At 47.0% G+C, this 20859-nt stretch overlaps 1 protein-coding gene across 1 annotated transcript in view; it reads left to right on the top strand.

Annotated features, from left to right (window-relative positions):
* The first annotated feature begins 14147 nt into the window (after positions 1 to 14147).
* The window catches only part of LOC115127221 (MOB kinase activator 3B), a 51758-nt gene continuing 45046 nt past the window's right edge, over positions 14148 to 20859 (top strand). The window contains exon 1 of the mRNA XM_065007666.1: positions 14148 to 14661. Within this exon, the coding sequence (XP_064863738.1) occupies positions 14244 to 14661 (418 nt within the window). The 5' untranslated portion in view covers positions 14148 to 14243. The remainder of the gene's footprint in view (positions 14662 to 20859) is intronic.

The following is a 20859-nucleotide window of genomic DNA, read 5'->3' as shown; positions in this document are numbered from 1 at the left end:
GTATAGCGAGAATAGGAGAGGGCCTAGAACAGAGCCCTGGGGACACCAGTGGTGAGAGCGCGTGGTGAGGAGACAGATTCTCGCCACGCCACCTGGTAGGAGCGACCTGTCAGGTAGGACGCAATCCAAGCGTGGGCCGCGCCGGAGATGCCCAACTCGGAGAGGGTGGAGAGGAGGATCTGATGGTTCACAGTATCGAAGGCAGCCGATAGGTCTAGAAGGATGAGAGCAGAGGAGAGAGAGTTAGCTTTAGCAGTGCGGAGTGCCTCCGTGATACAGAGAAGAGCAGTCTCAGTTGAATGACTAGTCTTGAAACCTGACTGATTTGGATCAAGAAGGTCATTCTGAGAGAGATAGCGGGAGAGCTGGCCAAGGACGGCACGTTCAAGAGTTTTGGAGAGAAAAGAAAGAAGGGATACTGGTCTGTAGTTGTTGACATCGGAGGGATCGAGTGTAGGTTTTTTCAGAAGGGGTGCAACTCTCGCTCTCTTGAAGACGGGAGGGACGTAGCCAGCGGTCAGGGATGAGTTGATGAGCGAGGTGAGGTAAGGGAGAAGGTCACCGGAAATGGTCTGGAGAAGAGAGGAGGGGATAGGGTCAAGCGGGCAGGTTGTTGGGCGGCCGGCCGTCACAAGACGCGAGATGTCATCTGAGAGAGAGGGGAGAAAGAGGTCAGAGCACAGGGTAGGGCAGTGTGAGCAGAACCAGCGGTGTCGTTTGACTTAGCAAACGAGGATCGGATGTCGTCGACCTTCTTTTCAAAATGGTTGACGAAGTCATCTGCAGAGAGGGAGGAGGGGGGGAAGGGGGAGGAGGATTCAGGAGGGAGGAGAAGGTGGCAAAGAGCTTCCTAGGGTTAGAGGCAGATGCTTGGAATTTAGAGTGGTAGAAAGTGGCTTTAGCAGCAGAGACAGAGGAGGAAAATGTAGAGAGGAGGGAGTGAAAGGATGCCAGGTCCGCAGGGAGGCGAGTTTTCCTCCATTTCCGCTCGGCTGCCCGGAGCCCTGTTCTCATGAGAACAAGAAGCTCTCTATCTGTCAGTACTCAGAGTACTCATGAGAACAAGAAGTTATTGATCTGTCAGTACTCATGAGAATGTGAGTGACCTCACATGGCAGTACTCAGAGTACTCATGAGAATGTGAGTGACCTCACATGGCGTAATGTAAAAGTGGAAACAATTGGTCTTTCTTTTCTATGTTATCCAGTTAAATGTAACTAAATGTAATCTAAGTAACTGTTAACCAGTTAAATGTAACTAAATGTAATCTAAGTAACTGTTAACCAGTTAAATGTAACTCAATGTAATAGAAAATGTAATCTAAGTAACTATTAACCAGTTAAATGTTTATTTATTTATTTTACCTTTATTTAACCAGGCAAGTCAGTTAAGAACAAATTCTTATTTTCAATGACGGCCTAGGAACAGTGGGTTAACTGCCTGTTCAGGGGCAGAACGACAGATTTGTACCTTGTCAGCTCAGGGGTTTGAGCTTGCAACCTTCCGGTTACTAGTCCAACGCTCTAACCACAAGGCTACCCTGCCACCTCTACACTCTAACCACTAGGCTACCCTGCCACCTCTACACTCTAACCACTAGGCTACCCTGCCTCCTCTACACTCTAACCACTAGGCTACCCTGCCTCCTCTACACTCTAACCACTAGGCTACCCTGCCTCCTCTACACTCTAACCACAAGGCTACCCTGCCGCCTCTACACTCTAACCACTAGGCTACCCTGCCACCTCTACACTCTAACCACTAGGCTACCCTGCCGCCTCTACACTCTAACCACTAGGCTACCTGCCACCTCTACACTCTAACCACTAGGCTACCCTGCCACCTCTACACTCTAACCACTAGGCTACCCTGCCACCTCTACACTCTAACCACTAGGCTACCCTGCCACCTCTACACTCTAACCACTAGGCTACCCTGCCGCCTCTACACTCTAACCACTAGGCTACCTGCCACCTCTACACTCTAACCACTAGGCTACCCTGCCACCTCTACACTCTAACCACTAGGCTACCCTGCCACCTCTACACTCTAACCACTAGGCTACCCTGCCACCTCTACACTCTAACCACTAGGCTACCCTGCCTCCTCTACACTCTAACCACTAGGCTACCTGCCACCTCTACACTCTAACCACTAGGCTACCTGCCTCCTCTACACTCTAACCACTAGGCTACCCTGCCACCTCTACACTCTAACCACTAGTCTACCCTGCCACCTCTACACTCTAACCACTAGGCTACCTGCCACCTCTACACTCTAACCACTAGGCTACCCTGCCACCTCTACACTCTAACCACTAGGCTACCTGCCACCTCTACACTCTAACCACTAGGCTACCCTGCCACCTCTACACTCTAACCACTAGTCTACCCTGCCACCTCTACACTCTAACCACTAGGCTACCTGCCACCTCTACACTCTAACCACTAGGCTACCCTGCCACCTCTACACTCTAACCACAAGGCTACCTGCCACCTCTACACTCTAACCACTAGGCTACCCTGCCACCTCTACACTCTAACCACTAGTCTACCCTGCCACCTCTACACTCTAACCACAAGGCTACCCTGCCACCTCTACACTCTAACCACAAGGCTACCCTGCCGCCTCTACACTCTAACCACTAGGCTACCCTGCCACCTCTACACTCTAACCACTAGGCTACCCTGCCTCCTCTACACTCTAACCCCTAGGCTACCCTGCCACCTCTACACTCTAACCCCTAGGCTACCCTGCCACCTCTACACTCTAACCACTAGGCTACCCTGCCACCTCTACACTCTAACCACTAGGCTACCTGCCCCCTCTACACTCTAACCACTAGGCTACCTGCCCCCTCTACACTCTAACCACTAGGCTACCTGCCACCTCTACACTCTAACCACTAGGCTACCCTGCCGCCTCTACGCTCTAACCACTAGGCTACCTGCCACCTCTACACTCTAACCACTAGCCTACCCTGCCACCTCTACACTCTAACCACTAGGCTACCCTGCCGCCTCTACGCTCTAACCACTAGGCTACCTGCCACCTCTACACTCTAACCACTAGCCTACCCTGCCGCCTCTACGCTCTAACCACTAGGCTACCTGCCTCCTCTACACTCTAACCACTAGGCTACCCTGCCACCTCTACACTCTAACCACTAGGCTACCCTGCCACCTCTACACTCTAACCACTAGGCTACCCTGCCACCTCTACACTCTAACCACAAGGCTACCCTGCCGCTACTCAAAGAAAGGTTCAAATCTCACCTTTCTGGTAAAAAAGTTATACATTGTGTAGTCACTTTTAAGGAGACTAGCTCCAGTACACACCAAATATTGGTTCTCCTGTTTGACAGAGGCTTGTCTGATCGTCTAAATATAGTTTAATCAAATTATAAAAGGACTAACTATAAGATTTCACCCCAATCATATTTCTGTGAATGTCTCAGAGCTCTAGCTTGGCTTCCTGAACTCGTTGGAGACTGTGAGGGTGTAGTAGTAGTGAACCTGGTGAATATGGAGAAATGTAGAGAGAGGCGCAGGACACCGATATGAGGATAGTCCGACAGTTTACTCAAAAATGAAGAACAATATTCAAACACAGGAAACGGAAAAAAAAAATGTAAAAACACAAGAACACGAAGCCACATGACAAACAATAACGCACAGTACAGAGAGGGAAGCCAGAGGGTTAAATAAGGAACATAATAAATGTACTAGAAATCAGGTGTGAATAATGAAGACGACACCAAACGAAAATGAAACATGGATCGGTAGCGACTAGGAAAGCCGGTGACGTCGACCGCCGAACGCCGCCCGAACAGAGGGACCAACCTCGGAGGAAGTCGTGACAGAGACTTACCTTTCATCTCATGTTAATCTTGTCCGTCTATGACAGGGATGGGCAACTGGTTTAGGCCCTCAGGACCAATTAAAAAAAAAAAATACTGTATATTTGATTTATTTTTCTGAACTTAGCCAGGGTCTCAACTTCCTGTTGACAGTTAGAGTAATAGAATACAAAAGGTGACATTTTCAGCAGACACTCAATTATCTCATGTCAGCAACATTGTTTTAGATTGGTAAATTAGTCTAGCAGCCAGCTATCTAAACTTGACCATTGGTCATCAGTTATCATATTAAAAACTGTAAACATTTGCCTCCAAACGTGTAGAATACAGGGACATGCGTTAGTTGTCCATCCCTGGTCTATGACAAACAGAAAGTGTTTTTGTTTACAATCTATGAAAATGTTGATCGGAACCGGTACCAGAACCATGCAGGTCCTGACATCTGAGCTTTGCTATGTATAGAAATGCCATTGGTGATGTTGTATTGTTGAATACATCATGATTTGATCATCATTACCTTAAAATGTTGACTGCATACATGTCAATTATGCTGTAATGCTGGAAATCATGTTGAGGCCCTCTTACTCAGCTAGGAGCTGGTGAGGCCCTCTTACTCAGCTAGGAACTGGTGAGGCCCTCTTACTCAGCTAGGAACTGGTGAGGCCCTCTTACTCAGCTAGGAACTGGTGAGGCCCTCTTACTCAGCTAGGAACTGGTGAGGCCCTCTTACTCAGCTAGGAACTGGTGAGGCCCTCTTACTCAGCTAGGAGCTGGTGAGGGCCTCTTACTCCGCTAGGAGATGTGAGGCCCTCTACTCGGCTAGGAGATGGTGAGGCCCTCTACTCGGCTAGGAGATGGTGAGGCCCTCTACTCCGCTAGGAGATGGTGAGGCCCTCTACTCAGCTAGGAGCTGGTGAGGGCCTCTTACTCCGCTAGGAGATGTTGAGGCCCTCTACTCCGCTAGGAGATGGTGAGGGCCTCTTACTCCGCTAGGAGATGGTGAGGCCCTCTACTCCGCTAGGAGATGGTGAGGCCCTCTACTCAGCTAGGAGATGGTGAGGCCTTCTACTCCGCTAGGAGATGGTGAGGCCTTCTACTCCGCAAGGAGATGGTGAGGCCCTCTACTCAGCTAGGAGATGGTGAGGCCCTCTACTCCGCTAGGAGATGGTGAGGCCTTCTACTCCGCAAGGAGATGGTGAGGCCCTCTACTCCGCTAGGAGATGGTGAGGCCCTCTGCTCTGCTGGCCTTGAGAACAAAGCTGAGAGGGAGAGGAGGTTAACCTCTGTCTGTCCTGACTGTTGTTAGAACTTGTTATATCCTATGGGCCCTGGTCTAAAGTTGTAATAAGGTGCCATTTTATACACCAGACAGACAGCACACCAGACAGACAGCACACCAGACAGACAGCACACCAGACAGACAGTACACCAGACATACAGTACACCAGACCGACCAGACATACAGAGATGCTCCAGCTAGATAAAGACCAAACAGACCAATTCATTATGAAGTAATTAGGGGACTGTAATATTGTCCCTAATTGCTACAGTGACAATTAACCACTGTCAAGACAAGAGGGAAGTAGTGAACCTGTTGACCACTGACAAGACTAGAGGGAAGTAGTGAACCTGTTGACCACTGACAAGACAAGAGGGAAGTAGTGAACCTGTTGACCACTGACAAGACAAGAGGGAAGTAGTGAACCTGTTGACCACTGACAAGACAAGAGGGAAGTAGTGAACCTGTTGACCACTGACAAGACTAGAGGGAAGTAGTGAACCTGTTGACCACTGACAAGACAAGAGGGAAGTAGTGAACCTGTTGACCACTGACAAGACTAGAGGGAAGTAGTGAACCTGTTGACCACTGACAAGACAAGAGGGAAGTAGTGAACCTGTTGACCACTGACAAGACAAGAGGGAAGTAGTGAACCTGTTGACCACTGACAAGACAAGAGGGAAGTAGTGAACCTGTTGACCACTGACAAGACAAGAGGGAAGTAGTGAACCTGTTGACCACTGACAAGACAAGAGGGAAGTAGTGAACCTGTTGACCACTGACAAGACAAGAGGGAAGTAGTGAACCTGTTGACCACTGACAAGACAAGAGGGAAGTAGTGAACCTGTTGACCACTGACAAGACAAGAGGGAAGTAAGTAGCTAACCTGTTGACCACTAACAAGACAAGAGGGAAGTAAGTAGCTAACCTGTTGACCACTAACAAGACAAGAGGGAAGTAAGTAGCTAACCTGTTGACCACTAACAAGACAAGAGGGAAGTAAGTAGCTAACCTGTTGACCACTAACAAGACTAGAGGGAAGTAAGTAGCTAACCTGTTGACCACTAACAAGACTAGAGGGAAGTAAGTAGCTAACCTGTTGACCACTAACAAGACAAGAGGGAAGTAAGTAGCTAACCTGTTGACCACTAACAAGACTAGAGGGAAGTAAGTAGCTAACCTGTTGACCACTAACAAGACAAGAGGGAAGTAAGTAGCTAACCTGTTGACCACCAACAAGACAAGAGGGAAGTAAGTAGCTAACCTGTTGACCACTAACAAGACAAGAGGGAAGTAAGTAGCTAACCTGTTGACCACTAACAAGACTAGAGGGAAGTAAGTAGCTAACCTGTTGACCACTAACAAGACTAGAGGGAAGTAAGTAGCTAACCTGTTGACCACTAACAAGACTAGAGGGAAGTAAGTAGCTAACCTGTTGACCACTGACAAGACAAGAGGGAAGTAAGTAGCTAACCTAACACTCAGACAGGTTCAGATCTGGTCAGGCAACATTTCTCCTGAAGAAGACAATAGGTCCCATTGATTGAGTTTCACATCACATCTTCCACTACGGACGTAGTAGGTCTGATTTACAGGTTGTGTTCTTCGTCGGGCGGTCGGGCACTCTACTCTGAATTTACAAATGATACATGAATATGATGCGAAAGTAGCAAGAAAGATCTCCTTAGCCAGGCATGTTGTTTGTTTTGGATATTATGGAAAAGCAGGGAACATGCCAAGATTGCTGCTTCAACTGGATACTCAAAGCTTTTAAACCAAACTTGTATGTATTCTTATATTATTGTAATGCCTAACATGCCGGTGAAGGATTATTCAGCTTATTTCCTAGTGCACTACTTTTGACCAGAACCCTATGGGCCCTGGTCAAAACAAAGTAGTGCACTACATAGGGAATATGGTTCCATAGGGCTCTGGTCTAAAGTAGTGCACTACATAGGGAATAAGGTGCCATTTGGGATGACGTCGTATGCTCATAAGCAGGCTGTTACAGTTGTAGTATAAATCCGCTTGGCGTGGCTTTAAAGCACCATGGATATGACATAACCTCAAATTAAACCGCATCGGTGGGAATGATGTGATCTGTATTAGATTTTAGAATCAGATTTAACTCTTGTAATCTTTGTCAGGTTGTAATAAGTAAATGGATACAGTCCAAATCAAATCAAATTGTATTGGCAGCATATACATATGTTATTGCGGGTATAGCTAAATGCTTGTGTTCTAGCTCCAACAGTGCAGTAATATCTAGCTAAATGCTTGTGTTTCTAGCTCCAACAGTGCAGTAATATCTAGCTAAATGCTTGTGTTTCCTAGCTCCAACAGTGCAGTAATATCTAGCTAAATGCTTGTGTTTCTAGCTCCAACAGTGCAGTAATATCTAGCTAAATGCTTGTGTTTCTAGCTCCAACAGTGCAGTAATATCTAGCTAAATGCTTGTGTTTCTAGCTCCAACAGTGCAGTAATATCTAGCTAAATGATTGTGTTTCTAGCTCCAACAGTGCAGTAATATCTAACTAAATGCTTGTGTTCCTAGCTCCAACAGTGCAGTAATATCTAGCTAAATGCTTGTGTTCCTAGCTCCAACAGTGCAGTAATATCTAGCTAAATGCTTGTGTTTCTAGCTCCAACAATGCAGTAGTATCTAGCTAAATGCTTGTGTTTCTAGCTCCAACAGTGCAGTAATATCTAGCTAAATGCTTGTGTTCCTAGCTCCAACAGTGCAGTAATATCTAGCTAAATGCTTGTGTTTCTAGCTCCAACAGTGCAGTAATATCTAGCTAAATGCTTGTGTTTCTAGCTCCAACAGTGCAGTAATATCTAGCTAAATGCTTGTGTTTCTAGCTCCAACAGTGCAGTAATATCTAGCTAAATGCTTGTGTTTCTAGCTCCAACAGTGCAGTAATATCTAGCTAAATGATTGTGTTCCTAGCTCCAACAGTGCAGTAATATCTAGCTAAATGATTGTGTTCCTAGCTCCAACAGTGCAGTAATATCTAGCTAAATGCTTGTGTTCCTAGCTCCAACAGTGCAGTAATATCTAGCTAAATGCTTGTGTTCCTAGCTCCAACAGTGCAGTAATATCTAGCTAAATGCTTGTGTTTCTAGCTCCAACAGTGCAGTAATATCTAGCTAAATGCTTGTGTTCCTAGCTCCAACAGTGCAGTAATATCTAACTAAATGCTTGTGTTCCTAGCTCCAACAATGCAGTAGTATCTAGCTAAATGCTTGTGTTTCTAGCTCCAACAGTGCAGTAATATCTAGCTAAATGCTTGTGTTCCTAGCTCCAACAGTACAGTAATATCTAGCTAAATGCTTGTGTTCCTAGCTCCAACAGTGCAGTAATATCTAGCTAAATGCTTGTGTTCCTAGCTCCAACAGTGCAGTAATATCTAGCTAAATGCTTGTGTTCCTAGCTCCAACAGTGCAGTAATATCTAGCTAAATGCTTGTGTTCCTAGCTCCAACAGTACAGTAATATCTAACCAAATGCTTGTGTTCCTAGCTCCAACAGTGCAGTAATATCTAGCTAAATGCTTGTGTTCCTAGCTCCAACAGTACAGTAATATCAACAGTACAGTAATATATAGCTAAATGCTTGTGTTCCTAGCTCCAACAGTACAGTACTATCACAGTAGTATATATAGCTAAATGCTTGTGTTCCTAGCTCCAACAGTGCAGTAATATCTAGCTAAATGCTTGTGTTCCTAGCTCCAACAGTACAGTAATATCTAGCTAAATGCTTGTGTTCCTAGCTCCAACAGTGCAGTAATATCTAGCTAAATGCTTGTGTTCCTAGCTCCAACAGTGCAGTAATATCTAACTAAATGCTTGTGTTCCTAGCTCCAACAATGCAGTAGTATCTAGCTAAATGCTTGTGTTCCTAGCTCCAACAGTGCAGTAATATCTAGCTAAATGCTTGTGTTCCTAGCTCCAACAGTGCAGTAATATCTAGCTAAATGCTTGTGTTCCTAGCTCCAACAGTACAGTAATATCTAACTAAATGCTTGTGTTCCTAGCTCCAACAGAGCAGTAATATCTAGCTAAATGCTTGTGTTCCTAGCTCCAACAGTGCAGTAATATCTAGCTAAATGCTTGTGTTCCTAGCTCCAACAGTGCAGTAATATCTAGCTAAATGCTTGTGTTCCTAGCTCCAACAATGCAGTAATATCTAGCTAAATGCTTGTGTTCTAGCTCCAACAAGTGCAGTAATATCTAGCTAAATGCTTGTGTTCCTAGCTCCAACAATGGAGTAATATCTAACCAAATGCTTGTGTTCCTAGCTCCAACAGTGCAGTAATATCTAGCTAAATGCTTGTGTTCCTAGCTCCAACAGTACAGTAATATCAACAGTACAGTATCTAAGCTAAATGCTTGTGTTCCTAGCTCCAACAGTACAGTCTATCAACAATACAGTAATATATACTAAATGCTTGTGTTCCTAGCTCCAACAGTGCAGTAATATCTAGCTAAATGCTTGTGTTCCTAGCTCCAACAGTACAGTAATATCTAACCAAATGCTTGTGTTCCTAGCTCCAACAGTGCAGTAATATCTAGCTAAATGCTTGTGTTCCTAGCTCCAACAGTACAGTAATATCAACAGTACAGTAATATATAGCTAAATGCTTGTGTTCCTAGCTCCAACAGTACAGTACTATCAACAGTACAGTAATATATAGCTAAATGCTTGTGTTCCTAGCTCCAACAGTGCAGTAATATCTAGCTAAATGCTTGTGTTCCTAGCTCCAACAGTACAGTAATATCTAGCTAAATGCTTGTGTTCCTAGCTCCAACAGTGCAGTAATATCTAGCTAAATGCTTGTGTTCCTAGCTCCAACAGTGCAGTAATATCTAACTAAATGCTTGTGTTCCTAGCTCCAACAATGCAGTAGTATCTAGCTAAATGCTTGTGTTCCTAGCTCCAACAATGCAGTAATATCTAGCTAAATGCTTGTGTTCCTAGCTCCAACAATGCAGTAATATCTAGCTAAATGCTTGTGTTCCTAGCTCCAACAGTACAGTAATATCTAACTAAATGCTTGTGTTCCTAGCTCCAACAGAGCAGTAATATCTAACTAAATGCTTGTGTTCCTAGCTCCAACAGTGCAGTAGTATATAACTAAATGCTTGTGTTCCTAGCTCCAACAGTGCAGTAATATCTAGCTAAATGCTTGTGTTCCTAGCTCCAACAGTGCAGTAATATCTAGCTAAATGCTTGTGTTCCTAGCTCCAACAGTGCAGTAATATCTAACTAAATGCTTGTGTTCCTAGCTCCAACAATGCAGTAGTATCTAGCTAAATGCTTGTGTTCCTAGCTCCAACAGTGCAGTAATATCTAACTAAATGCTTGTGTTCCTAGCTCCAACAGTGCAGTAATATCTAGCTAAATGCTTGTGTTCCTAGCTCCAACAGTACAGTAATATCTAACTAAATGCTTGTGTTCCTAGCTCCAACAGAGCAGTAATATCTAGCTAAATGCTTGTGTTCCTAGCTCCAACAGTGCAGTAATATCTAGCTAAATGCTTGTGTTCCTAGCTCCAACAGTGCAGTAATATCTAGCTAAATGCTTGTGTTCCTAGCTCCAACAGTGCAGTAATATCTAGCTAAATGCTTGTGTTCCTAGCTCCAACAGTACAGTAATATCTAACCAAATGCTTGTGTTCCTAGCTCCAACAGTGCAGTAATATCTAGCTAAATGCTTGTGTTCCTAGCTCCAACAGTACAGTAATATCTAACTAAATGCTTGTGTTCCTAGCTCCAACAGAGCAGTAATATCTAGCTAAATGCTTGTGTTCCTAGCTCCAACAGTGCAGTAATATATAGCTAAATGCTTGTGTTCCTAGCTCCAACAGTGCAGTAATATCTAGCTAAATGCTTGTGTTCCTAGCTCCAACAGTGCAGTAATATCTAGCTAAATGCTTGTGTTCCTAGCTCCAACAGTGCAGTAATATCTAGCTAAATGCTTGTGTTCCTAGCTCCAACAGTACAGTAATATCAACAGTAAAGTAATATATAGCTAAATGCTTGTGTTCCTAGCTCCAACAGTACAGTACTATCAACAGTACAGTAATATCTAACTAAATGCTTGTGTTCCTAGCTCCAACAATGGAGTAATATCTAACTAAATGCTTGTGTTCCTAGCTCCAACAATGGAGTAATATCTAACTAAATGCTTGTGTTCCTAGCTCCAACAATGGAGTAATATCTAACTAAATGCTTGTGTTCCTAGCTCCAACAATGGAGTAATATCTAACTAAATGCTTGTGTTCCTAGCTCCAACAATGGAGTAATATCTAACTAAATGCTTGTGTTCCTAGCTCCAACAATGGAGTAATATCTAACTAAATGCTTGTGTTCCTAGCTCCAACAGTGGAGTAATATCTAACTAAATGCTTGTGTTCCTAGCTCCAACAATGGAGTAATATCTAACTAAATGCTTGTGTTCCTAGCTCCAACAATGGAGTAATATCTAACTAAATGCTTGTGTTCCTAGCTCCAACAATGGAGTAATATCTAACTAAATGCTTGTGTTCCTAGCTCCAACAATGGAGTAATATCTAACTAAATGCTTGTGTTCCTAGCTCCAACAATGGAGTAATATCTAACTAAATGCTTGTGTTCCTAGCTCCAACAATGGAGTAATATCTAACTAAATGCTTGTGTTCCTAGCTCCAACAATGGAGTAATATCTAACTAAATGCTTGTGTTCCTAGCTCCAACAATGGAGTAATATCTAACAGTTCACAACAATAAACACAAATCTAAAAGTAAAAGAATGGATTTAAGAAATATATAAATATTAGGAACGATCAATGTTCGGAGTGGCATTGACTAAAATACAGTAGAATAGAATACAGTATGTACATATGAGATGAGTAAAGCAGTATGTAAACATGATTAAAGTGACTAGTGATTCCATGTCTACGTATATAGGGCAGCAGCCTCTAAAAACAATAAGCATTGTTTACTGGAAGTCTTGGGACACCAATGAAATGTTGTAATTTTAGAGGCTATACAGAACGTTTGCCTTCCATTGAGCCAAAAAGGGGTCCCCTTAAATGGACAGAAATATCGTCCATAAATATCCTCAGTGGAAATAAAGGGCCACAACCTCTCCACCCCCCTGAGCAAAAATCATGTTTTTACGTTAGTATTCTGTTCTCTGAGTAATGTTATGCCTTTGGATGTATTTAAACCCCCTGATCCAAAGGACACGAAGCCTCACAGTCACAACCAGCTAAATCTCTCTCTCTGATCTAAACTCGTAATCCCACTGACTGTGGGGAAGAACTGGGAGTGTCCTCACTAAGTTGAGTACAAACACAAAGATACCTCATGATTTCGTGTTTAGACAGGATCGCTGTTAAAATGTGTGCGGTTCCATTACTTACGTTTGAGTCATGACCCTGATAGCATCACTCTGGCGTTGTATCAGTGTGTGGAATGTGTAAAGCAGAGCTTGAAGCTAATCTCTGTCTCTGTCTGTCAGTGGACTAAACAGGTCGGCCACTGTTTGCAGATGGTTTTAAACTATTTATCGATTTCCACTGATCGATATCTGAGCTCAGATCTTGTTGCCACGTGTCCTAACCAGCAGCACAATGGGTGGCTCTGTGATGAAGAGAGGCCGTTCCAGCTAGGGGCCTGTCAACACCTTGTCCAACACCTTGTTCAACACCTTGTTTAACACCTTGTTTAACACCCTGTCTGTCAACACCTTGTTCAACACCTTGTTTCAATACCTTGTTCAATACCTTGTCCAACACCTTGTTCAACACCCTGTCTGTCAACACCTTGTTCAACACCTTGTTCAATACCTTGTCCAACACCCTGTCTGTCAACACCTTGTTCAATATTAACACCCTGTCTGTCAACACCCTGTCTGTCAACACCTTGTTCAACACCTTGTCTGTCAACACCTTGTTTAACACCCTGTCTGTCAACACCCTGTCTGTCAACACCCTGTCTGTCAACACCTTGTTCAACACCTTGTTCAACACCCTGTCTGTCAACACCTTGTTCAACACCCTGTCTGTCAACACCTTGTTCAACACCTTGTTCAACACCCTGTCTGTCAACACCTTGTTCAACACCTTGTTCAACACCCTGTCTGTCAACACCTTGTTCAACACCTTGTTCAACACCCTGTCTGTCAACACCTTGTTTAACACCTTGTCTGTCAACACCTTGTTTAACACCCTGTCTGTCAACACCCTGTCTGTCAACACCCTGTCTGTCAACACCCTGTCTGTCAACACCTTGTTTAACACCCTGTCTATTAACACCCTGTCTGTCAACACCCTGTCTGTCAACACCTTGTTCAACACCTTGTTCAACACCTTGTTCAACACCCTGTCTATTAACACCCTGTCTGTCAACACCCTGTCTGTCAACACCTTGTTCAACACCTTGTTCAACTCCTTGTTCAACACCCTGTCTGTCAACACCCTGTCTATTAACACCCTGTCTGTCAACACCCTGTCTGTCAACACCTTGTTCAACACCCTGTCTGTCAACACCCTGTCTGTCAACACCTTGTTCATGATCTCTGTCATTTAAAGTTTTAAGCAAATGTAGCCGATGTGAAATGGCTAGCTAGTTAGCGGTGGTGCGCGCTAGTGGCGTTTCAATCGGTGACGCCATGGCGAGGGGACGGACGTAAAGTCTGTTACACAAACAAACACTACAATTGGGGATAAGATCATCAACTAAATGACTATAATGTCAAACCTTAACGTGATGTCTAATCCGTGTCTTTCTCTTCTCTGCTTCTCACAGAAAAAGATGTCCTGATGCGGCACTCCAAACAGTAAACGTTACCCTGCTGTATCCCTCTTCCTCATCTCAACCTGCTCCTCCCCCTCCTCCTGTACTTCCTGCTCCTCCAGAACCGACTATTGGTACCGTTGGTTCCTTCCTTGGGTCCCCAACCCTCACTCGGCGGGTTGACAAATCCCTGCTTTCCCCCTCCTCTCCGCTCCCCCGGTCCTCGTCCCTGAACCTCCTCTCCCCCCCCCGGTCCTCGTCCCTGAGCCTCCTCTCCCCCCTCGCCCCAGTCTTCGCCCCACTTCCCCACGTCCCCAGCAACATGTCCATCGCCCTGAAGCAGGTCTTCAACAAGGACAAGACTTTCCGGCCCAAGCGTAAGTTTGAGCCGGGGACGCAGCGTTTCGAGCTGCATAAAAAGGCCCAGGTGTCGCTGAGCTCCGGGGTTGACCTGAGGGCGGCGGTTGCTCTGCCCCACGGGGAGGATCTGAACGACTGGGTGGCCATGCACGTAGTTGACTTCTTCAACAGGATAAACCTCATCTACGGGACGGTGTGTGAGTTCTGCACGGAGAAGAGTTGTCCGGTCATGTCCGGAGGTCCTAGGTATGAGTACCGATGGCAGGACGATCACAAGTACAAGAAACCAACGGCTCTACCGGCTCCCAAGTACATGAACTTGCTGATGGACTGGATCGAGGTCCAGATCAACAATGAGGATATCTTCCCCACCAGCATGGGTGAGTACTCTGGGTCTGCTGTAACTATATGTACAGTGGGGCAAAAAAAGTATTTAGTCAGCCACCAATTGTGCAAGTTCTCCCACTTAAAAATATGAGAGGCCTGTAAATACTTATTTTCCACCATAATTTGCAAATAAATTCATAAAGAATCCTACAATGTGATTTTCTGGATTTTTTTCCATCATTTTGTCTGTCATAGTTGAAGTGTACCTATGATGAAAATTACAGGCCTCTCTCATATTTTTAAGTGGGAGAACTTGCACAATTGGTGGCTGACTAAATACTTGTTTGCCCCACTGTACATCAGCCACACTCAACAGACCCAAACAGTCTTTTTTAGGAACTAGAAGCAGTGCTAGTGGGTAATATCACTCAGCAAACAAGGCCAGTAAAAAACAAATCCATTATAATAACCAATGTTGTGATATTTGTGTTGTTTGCTTTATAACCCATTGGTTCATACGCCACTGTGATATACAATAAGACCCGTGATGTACAACAAAAAGACAACAGGCACACCTTCTGTTTCATCACAAAACCGAAGAACAACAATCTGTCTGATGAAGTCCACAAAGCAAATTACGAATGTACTGTACCGGCAGGGTAGCCTAGTGGTTAGAGTGTAGAGGCGGCAGGTAGCCTAGTGGTTAGAGTGTAGAGGCGGCAGGTAGCCTAGTGGTTAGAGTGTAGAGGCGGCAGGTAGCCTAGTGGTTAGAGTGTAGAGGCGGCAGGGTAGCCTAGTGGTTAGAGCGTAGAGGCGGCAGGGTAGCCTAGTGGGCGGCAGGGCAGCCTAGTGGTTAGAGCGCAGAGGCGGCAGGGTAGCCTAGTGGTTAGAGCGTAGAGGCGGCAGGGTAGCCTAGAGAGGCGGCAGGGTAGCCTAGTGGTTAGAGCGTAGAGGCGGCAGGGTAGCCTAGTGGTTAGAGCGTAGAGGCGGCAGGGTAGCCTAGTGGTTAGAGCGTAGAGGCGGCAGGGTAGCCTAGTGGTTAGGCGGCAGGGTAGCCTAGTGGTTAGGTAGAGGCGGCAGGGTAGCCTAGTGGTTAGAGCGTAGAGGCGGCAGGGTAGCCTAGTGGTTAGAGCGCAGAGGCGGCAGGTAGCCTAGTGGTTAGAGCGCAGAGGCGGCAGGGTAGCCTAGTGGTTAGGCAGCCCTAGTGGTTAGAGCGTAGGGGGCAGGTAGCCTAGTGGTTAGAGCGTAGAGGCGGCAGGTAGCCTAGTGGTTAGAGCGTAGAGGCGGCAGGTAGCCTAGTGGTTAGAGCGTAGAGGCGGCAGGTAGCCTAGTGGTTAGAGCGTGGAGGCGGCAGGTAGCCTAGTGGTTAGAGGCGGCAGGCAGCCTAGTGGTTAGAGCCTAGTGGTTAGAGCGTGGAGGCGGCAGGGTAGCCTAGTGGTTAGAGCGTGGAGGCGGCAGGGTAGCCTAGTGGTTAGAGCGTGGAGGCGGCAGGGTAGCCTAGTGGTTAGAGCGGCAGGGTAGCCTAGTGGTTAGAGCGTGGAGGCGGCAGGGTAGCCTAGTGGTTAGAGCGTAGAGGCGGCAGGGTAGCCTAGTGGTTAGAGCGTAGAGGCGGCAGGGTAGCCAGAGCGTAGAGGCGGCAGGGTAGCCTAGTGGTTAGAGCGTAGAGGCGGCAGGGTAGCCTAGTGGTTAGAGCGTAGAGGCGGCAGGGTAGCCTAGTGGTTAGAGCGTAGAGGCGGCAGGGTAGCCTAGTGGTTAGAGCGTAGAGGCGGCAGGGTAGCCTAGTGGTTAGAGCAGGCAGGGTAGCCTAGTGGTTAGAGCGTAGAGGCGGCAGGGTAGCCTAGTGGTTAGAGCGTAGAGGCGGGGCAGGTTAGAGCCTAGTGGTTAGAGCGTAGAGGCGGCAGGGTAGCCTAGTGGTTAGAGCGTAGAGGCGGCAGGGTAGCCTAGTGGTTAGAGCGTAGAGGCGGCAGGTAGCCTAGTGGTTAGAGCGTAGGGGGGCAGGTAGCCTAGTGGTTAGAGTGTAGAGGTGGCAGGTAGCCTAGTGGTTAGAGCGTTGGACTAGTAACCGAAAGGTTGCAAGTTCAAATCCCCGAGCTGACAAGGTACAAATCTGTCCTTCTGCCCCTGAACAAGGCAGTTAACCCACTGTTCCTAGGCTGTTGTTGAAAATAAGAATTTGTTGTTAACTGACTTGCCTAGTAAAATAAAAATGCAACAGCTCAGAGCTGATTGGCCAATTATTTTATAATTTTTTTCATTAAGTCAGGCCAAATGCTTTCTGGCATCAATCAATCAAACACTACGGCCGCAACATCAGCAGCAACAGCATCAGATACATGGTCTACACATACTGAGACAGAGAGGTGCTGTTTCACTGTCCAGACAGCATCAGATACATGGTCTACACATACTGAGACAGAGAGATGCTGTTTCACTGTCCAGACAGCATCAGATACATGGTCTACACATACTGAGACAGAGAGATGCTGTTTCACTGTCCAGACAGCATCAGATACATGGTCTACACATACTGAGACAGAGAGATGCTGTTTCACTGTCCAGACCGCATCAGATACATGGTCTACACATACTGAGACAGAGAGATGCTGTTTCACTGTCCAGACCGCATCAGATACATGGTCTACACATACTGAGACAGAGAGGTGCTGTTTCTCTCGCTCAGATGATTTCTCTGGTGAGATTAAGCCACTTGCGAATTTACAGAAATGTATGAAATCTCAGAGAGATGAAATTAAATTGAATTTTGATTGGTCAAAAATATTTGAGTAATCCTGGCTTCTCTTGGCATCTATTAACACACTGCCACCAACAAGAAGGTCATGAATAAGTACAACAGTTTGGGTTCACATGGGTTGTTACTACAGTATGCTGAGACATGACAATATCCATCTGAACCTTTTGTGGGTGACAGTCTGGTAACAGCTGATGGGTGTCAGTCTGGTAACAGCTGATGGGTGTCAGTCTGGTAACAGGAGACGGGTGTCAGTCTGGTAACAGGTGACGGGTGTCAGTCTGGTAACAGCTGATGGGTGTCAGTCTGGTAACAGGAGACGGGTGTCAGTCGTGTAACAGGCGACGGGTGTCAGTCTGGTAGCAGGCGACGGGTGTCAGTCTGGTAACAGGAGACTGGTGTCAGTCTGGTAACAGGAGACTGGTGTCAGTCTGGTAACAGGTGATGGGTGTCAGTCTGGTAACAGGTGATGGGTGTCAGTCTGGTAACAGGTGATGGGTGTCAGTCTGGTAACAGGTGATGGGTGTCAGTGTAGTAACAGATGATGGGTGTCAGTCTGGTAACAGGTGATGGGTGTCAGTCTGGTAACAGGAGACGGGTGTCAGTCTGGTAACAGGTGATGGGTGTCAGTCTGGTAACAGCTGATGGGTGTCAGTCTGGTAACAGGAGACTGGTGTCAGTCTGGTAACAGATGATGGGTGTCAGTCTGGTAACAGGAGACTGGTGTCAGTCTGGTAACAGCTGATGGGTGTCAGTCTGGTAACAGATGATGGGTGTCAGTATGGTAACAGGAGACTGGTGTCAGTCTGGTAACAGCTGATGGGTGTCAGTCTGGTAACAGGTGATGGGTGTCAGTCTGGTAACAGGCGATGGGTGTCAGTCTGGTAACAGGAGATGGGTGTCAGTCTGGTAACAGGTGATGGGTGTCAGTCTGGTAACAGGTGATGGGTGTCAGTCTGGTAACAGGTGACGGGTGTCAGTCTGGTAACAGGTGACGGGTGTCAGTCTGGTAACAGTTGACGGGTGTCAGTCTGGTAACAGGTGACGGGTGTCAGTCTGGTAACAGGTGACGGGTGTCAGTCTGGTGATGGGTGTCAGTCTGGTGATGGGTGTCAGTCTGGTAACAGCTGATGGGTGTCAGTCTGGTAACAGCTGATGGGTGTCAGTCTGGTAACAGCTGACGGGTGTCAGTCTGGTAACAGCTGATGGGTGTCAGTCTGGTAACAGGAGACAGGTGTCAGTCTGGTAACAGGAGACGGGTGTCAGTCTGGTAACAGCTGATGGGTGTCAGTCTGGTAACAGGAGGCGGGTGTCAGTCTGGTAACAGGAGGCGGGTGTCAGTCTGGTAACAGGTGATGGGTGTCAGTCTGGTAACAGGTGATGGGTGTCAGTCTGGTAACAGGAGACGGGTGTCAGTCTGGAAACAGGTGATGGGTGTCAGTCTGGAAACAGGTGATGGGTGTCAGTCTGGAAACAGGTGATGGGTGTCAGTCTGGTAACAGCTGATGGGTGTCAGTCTGGTAACAGGTGATGGGTGTCAGTCTGGTGATGGGTGTCAGTCTGGTAACAGGAGGCGGGTGTCAGTCTGGTAACAGGTGATGGGTGTCAGTCTGGTAACAGGTGATGGGTGTCAGTCTGGTAACAGGTGACGGGTGTCAGTCTGGTAACAGGTGACGGGTGTCAGTCTGGTAACAGGTGACGGGTGTCAGTCTGGTAACAGGTGACGGGTGTCAGTCTGGTGATGGGTGTCAGTCTGGTGATGGGTGTCAGTCTGGTAACAGCTGATGGGTGTCAGTCTGGTGATGGGTGTCAGTCTGGTAACAGCTGATGGGTGTCAGTCTGGTAACAGCTGACGGGTGTCAGTCTGGTAACAGCTGATGGGTGTCAGCCTGGTAACAGGAGACGGGTGTCAGTCTGGTAACAGGAGACGGGTGTCAGTCTGGTAACAGCTGATGGGTGTCAGTCTGGTAACAGGAGGCGGGTGTCAGTCTGGTAACAGGAGGCGGGTGTCAGTCTGGTAACAGGTGATGGGTGTCAGTCTGGTAACAGGTGATGGGTGTCAGTCTGGTAACAGGAGACGGGTGTCAGTCTGGAAACAGGTGATGGGTGTCAGTCTGGAAACAGGTGATGGGTGTCAGTCTGGAAACAGGTGATGGGTGTCAGTCTGGTAACAGCTGATGGGTGTCAGTCTGGTAACAGGTGATGGGTGTCAGTCTGGTGATGGGTGTCAGTCTGGTAACAGCTGATGGGTGTCAGACTTGTAACAGATGATGGGTGTCAGTCTGGTAACAGATGATGGGTGTCAGTCTGGTAACAGGAGACTGGTGTCAGTCTGGTAACAGCTGATGGGTGTCAGTCTGGTAACAGATGATGGGTGTCAGTCTGGTAACAGGAGACTGGTGTCAGTCTGGTAACAGCTGATGGGTGTCAGTCTGGTAACAGGTGATGGGTGTCAGTCTGGTAACAGGCGATGGGTGTCAGTCTGGTAACAGGAGATGGGTGTCAGTCTGGTAACAGGTGACGGGTGTCAGTCTGGTAACAGGTGACGGGTGTCAGTCTGGTAACAGGTGACGGGTGTCAGTCTGGTAACAGGTGACGGGTGTCAGTCTGGTAACAGGTGACGGGTGTCAGTCTGGTAACAGGTGACGGGTGTCAGTCTGGTGATGGGTGTCAGTCTGGTGATGGGTGTCAGTCTGGTAACAGCTGATGGGTGTCAGTCTGGTGATGGGTGTCAGTCTGGTAACAGCTGATGGGTGTCAGTCTGGTAACAGCTGACGGGTGTCAGTCTGGTAACAGCTGATGGGTGTCAGTCTGGTAACAGGAGACGGGTGTCAGTCTGGTAACAGGAGACGGGTGTCAGTCTGGTAACAGCTGATGGGTGTCAGTCTGGTAACAGGAGGCGGGTGTCAGTCTGGTAACAGGAGGCGGGTGTCAGTCTGGTAACAGGTGATGGGTGTCAGTCTGGTAACAGGTGATGGGTGTCAGTCTGGTAACAGGAGACGGGTGTCAGTCTGGAAACAGGTGATGGGTGTCAGTCTGGAAACAGGTGATGGGTGTCAGTCTGGTAACAGCTGATGGGTGTCAGTCTGGTAACAGGTGATGGGTGTCAGTCTGGTGATGGGTGTCAGTCTGGTAAGAGGAGGCGGGTGTCAGTCTGGTAACAGGTGATGGGTGTCAGTCTGGTAACAGGTGATGGGTGTCAGTCTGGTAACAGGTGACGGGTGTCAGTCTGGTAACAGGTGACGGGTGTCAGTCTGGTAACAGGTGACGGGTGTCAGTCTGGTGATGGGTGTCAGTCTGGTGATGGGTGTCAGTCTGGTAACAGCTGATGGGTGTCAGTCTGGTGATGGGTGTCAGTCTGGTAACAGCTGATGGGTGTCAGTCTGGTAACAGCTGATGGGTGTCAGTCTGGTAACAGGAGACGGGTGTCAGTCTGGTAACAGGAGACGGGTGTCAGTCTGGTAACAGCTGATGGGTGTCAGTCTGGTAACAGGAGGCGGGT

Source organism: Oncorhynchus nerka, linkage group LG22 (assembly GCF_034236695.1).
Source record: "Oncorhynchus nerka isolate Pitt River linkage group LG22, Oner_Uvic_2.0, whole genome shotgun sequence".
Classification (NCBI taxonomy): domain Eukaryota; kingdom Metazoa; phylum Chordata; class Actinopteri; order Salmoniformes; family Salmonidae; genus Oncorhynchus; species Oncorhynchus nerka.
The sequence above is the reverse complement of the archived record's forward strand: the minus strand, read 5'-3'. Positions and strand labels throughout refer to the sequence as shown.